Source organism: Loxodonta africana, chromosome 7 (genome assembly GCF_030014295.1).
Source record: "Loxodonta africana isolate mLoxAfr1 chromosome 7, mLoxAfr1.hap2, whole genome shotgun sequence".
Lineage (NCBI taxonomy): Eukaryota > Metazoa > Chordata > Mammalia > Proboscidea > Elephantidae > Loxodonta > Loxodonta africana.
In genome coordinates this window covers 18,633,180-18,636,991 of record NC_087348.1, presented here as the reverse complement: position 1 = coordinate 18,636,991, position 3,812 = coordinate 18,633,180, and the positions used below count along the sequence as shown (strand labels likewise).

At 44.1% G+C, this 3,812-nt stretch overlaps 1 protein-coding gene across 1 annotated transcript; it reads left to right on the top strand.

Annotated features, from left to right (window-relative positions):
* Nucleotides 1-524: 524 nt before the first annotated feature.
* LOC111748370 (olfactory receptor 5G9-like) lies at nt 525-3,139 on the top strand. The gene is made up of 2 exons (XM_064289299.1): nt 525-539; nt 2,061-3,139. Exons 1-2 carry the CDS (start codon nt 525-527, stop codon nt 3,072-3,074), a joined length of 1,029 nt encoding a protein of 342 aa, XP_064145369.1. The 3' UTR covers nt 3,075-3,139.
* Nucleotides 3,140-3,812: the final 673 nt, after the last annotated feature.

Here is a 3,812-nt window from a genome sequence, read left to right as displayed (position 1 = left end):
ATATTGAAATTGTGAAGGATTTCACTATAATTGGATCCACAATCAATGCTCATGGGAGCAGCAGTCAGGAAATCAAATGATGTACTGCATTGGGCAAATCTGCTGCAAAAGAACTTTTTAAAGGTTTAAAAAGCAAAAATGTCACTTTAAGTATTAAGGTGTGCTTGACCCAAACCATGGTGTTTTCAATTGCCTCATAAACATACGACAGCTGGACAATGAATAAGGAAGACCGAAGAATTGATGCCTTTGAATTATGGTGTTGCCAAAGAATACTGAATATACCATAGACTGCCAGAAGAATGAAGTCTTTCTGTGAAGAAATACAGCCAGATTTCTCCTTGGAAACAAGATTGGTGAGACTTCATCTTAAGTACTTTGGACATGTTATCAGGAGGAACCAGTCCCTGGAGAAGGACCTCATGCTTGGTCAAACAGAGCCTCAGGGAAAAAGAGGAAGACTTTCGATGAGGTGGATAGACAGAGTGGCTTCAACAATGGGCTCAAACATAACGAATGTGAGGATGGCACAGGATCAGGTAGTGTTTCTTTCTGTTGTATGTAGGGGCGCTATGAGTTGGAAGGGAAACCCTGGTGGCGTAGTGGTTAAGTGATACAGCAGCTAACCAAAGGGTCGGCAGTTCGAATCCGCCAGGGGCTCCTTGGAAACTCTATGGGGCAGTTCTACTCTGTCCTACAGGGTCGCTATGAGTCGGAATCGACTCGACCGCACTGGGTTTGGTTTTTGGTTATGAGTTGGAAAAGACTGGGTAGCACCTAACAACACAGCAGACATTTGAACCCAAACCTTGAAAGACATGACGGAATGAGCCATGTGGCTAACTGGAGCAAGAGTGTTCCAAGGAAAGGGGATAACTGGTGCAAAGGTGCTGAGTCATGCCTGGCATGTCCTAAGAAGAACAAGGAGGCAAATGCAGCTAGAACAGAGCAAGCAAGGGCAAGAAGAATAAGAAAAGAAGACTGAGATAAAAGTGAGTTAACAGGATAGTGGTGAACTGAGTAGAGGCTCTTGGAGGGCCATTGTGAGGATTTTGACTTTTTTCCTGTGTATTACTGGAATTACTCCAGTTGCTCTGCTGATAAGAGGGAAGCAGAGTAGCTAAGAGCAATTGCAATCATCCAAGCAAGATATGATGATGTCTTGAATCAGGCGGAAGTTAGGATATATTTTAAAGGTAGAGGTAATATGATTTGCTGATAGAGTGAATGAGGAGTGAGAGGCAAAAAAAGGATCAAAATTGGCTAGGAGGTTTTTATCGGAAACAATTGAAAGATTAAATTGCCATTACCTGAGATGAGGAAGACTTTCTTATCTAATTTATATTTAATTGATATTGATTTATTGACACCAGGCACTGGGATAGATACTCGGGCACAAATTATTGACATATTAAGTAACTCTACTGCTATGAAAAACCAAACCCAGTGCCGTCGAGTTGATTCCGACTCATAGTGACCCTATAGGACTGAGTAGAACTGCCCCATAGAGTTTCCAAGGAGTGCCTGGCTGATTCGAACCGCCAACCCTTTGGTTAGCAGCCGTAGCACTTAATCACTACACCACCAGGGTTTCTAGAGATAAAAAAATCCAATAAAAAAGTGGATTGGAATTTTTATAATATTAAAATATAGTATCCTTCATTCAACTAAAGGATTATCTTTGAAATTCAAGGTGGCTCAAAGAAAGGGAGAGAAGAGAACAGAGCTCTAAACTGGGCTCAATGAAACCAAAGGCCATTGTAAGAAAATTTAGAATATGGAAAGGCATAGACATTTGCAATAACAGTACATTTATAGAATTGCTAGAGGGTAAACTGAGAGCAGGGTAGCATGGAAGTGTGTGATAGAGGACATCTGGTAGAATATAGAATTTAGACATTATTCTAAGAGGGATAGGAAACCTCAAAGTGTTTTAAGCATGAGCTCGATATGATGGGATTGATGTGGGTTTTGGGGGGCAGTTTGCCTCATGGAGAAAGATGTAGCTCCTCAGTTGTAGGATATGTTAACGGCTACCTCTTTGACTTGAATATTAACAGTCTTGTTTCTCCTTCTCTTGTTCATTGTCCTATGGAAAACACACCAGTGGAACGGCATTGGGGCAGAATCACAGTACAGTGACGAGCTTCATCCTTCTGGGCCTCACAGACCAGGCAGACCTAAAACAACTCCTCTTTGGCATCTTCCTGCTGATCTACTCTGTGACTCTGGTGGGCAACCTGGGCATGATAGACCTGATCCGCACCAGCTCTCCCCTTCATACCCCCATGTACTTCCTCCTGAGTGTGCTCTCCTTCCTTGACATCTGCAACTCCTCTGTGTTCACCCCCAGGCTGTTGACCAGCTTCCTCACCACTGACAAATCCATCTCCTTTGCAGGCTGTGTGGTCCAGATGGCCCTCATGAACCTCCATGGAACAGGAGAGTGTCTGCTTCTGACCATCATGGCCTATGACCGATTTGTGGCCATCTGTCACCCTCTTCTCTACCACACTATCATGTCCAAGCGTTTGTGTGCCCAGCTGGTGGTGGTCACCTATGCTGTGGGTGTGTTCATTTCAGCTGTACAGACAGGGAATGCCTTCAGCCTGCCTTTCTGTGGCCCCAACATCATTGATCATTACTTCTGTGACATACTTCCAGTGCTCCAACTGGCCTGCTCAGATACCACCACAGCCAATATCATCCTGCTTTTCTTCACTGCCTTGGTCACTGTCCCCACTGTCTCAGTCATCTTGGTCTCTTATGCCTACATCCTGGTTACAATCTGTAGAATGAGGTCCCTGGAGGCCCAACGCAAGGCCTTCTCCACCTGTGCCTCCCACCTCACCGCCCTCTCCCTCTTCTATGGATCTGTGTTCCTGGTATATATCCAACCCAGTCCTGAGAGTGCTTCAGCTTATAACAAGGTCCTCTCTGTGTTCTACACCATCGTGATCTCCATGCTGAACCCCCTGGTCTACAGCCTAAGGAATAAAGATGTCAAGGCTGCTGTACAAGTCAGGGTTCTTAACCTAAGCAGAAAAGGAATTTGTCAGAAAGGCATCTGGTAATTTATAAAATAGAAGCCTAGACAACCCAGGTGCAATAGGAACCAAGAGGCAAGGCACAGCTAAGATTCTGCCACAAGAATGATTGACGTAGGCTGCCACTACTGGGACCATCACTTTGGACATTCTCCACTGCTACAGCTTGCAACACTGCCTCTGATCATTCATTATTGCTGTGTTCCTGGGCAAAGTCACCCCTACACTAGCTACCACACCACATCTTTTGCATCCAACTACGTATCATCTCTCATCAACTCCTCAAGACCAATTCCTAGGCAAGAGCATCCACCTGTATGGCCACAGATATCCTACATCCCCTGATATCCTACATCCAGCATGGGTATCTTACATCTACCGATATCCTACATCCACACTTCTAGCTTACAGAGATCTGAGAGGTGAAAACAGGCCCTTCTTTCACTTCAGAATTGGGAACTGGATTCTATCTTCCTCCTGTCTTGAGATTTCTCAAAAATGGAAATAATTTTTGAATGTCAAACAGCAAAAATGATATATTTCAACCAGAACAGTCTTCCCTACAAGGTTCTAGAACGAATATTGCCCTTCTGAGTAAGTGACATTAGAGAAATGGTCCGTGTAGTTTGTCAGTATAGGAAGGAAATAGTAATCACCTGACTTAGTGGGAGAAAATGGAGTCCCCAATACAGAATTCTCCACTATAATTAGCTAGGGACCAGAATGTGGTCTCCAGTGATGGTGAGCTACTATTTTTCCATCATT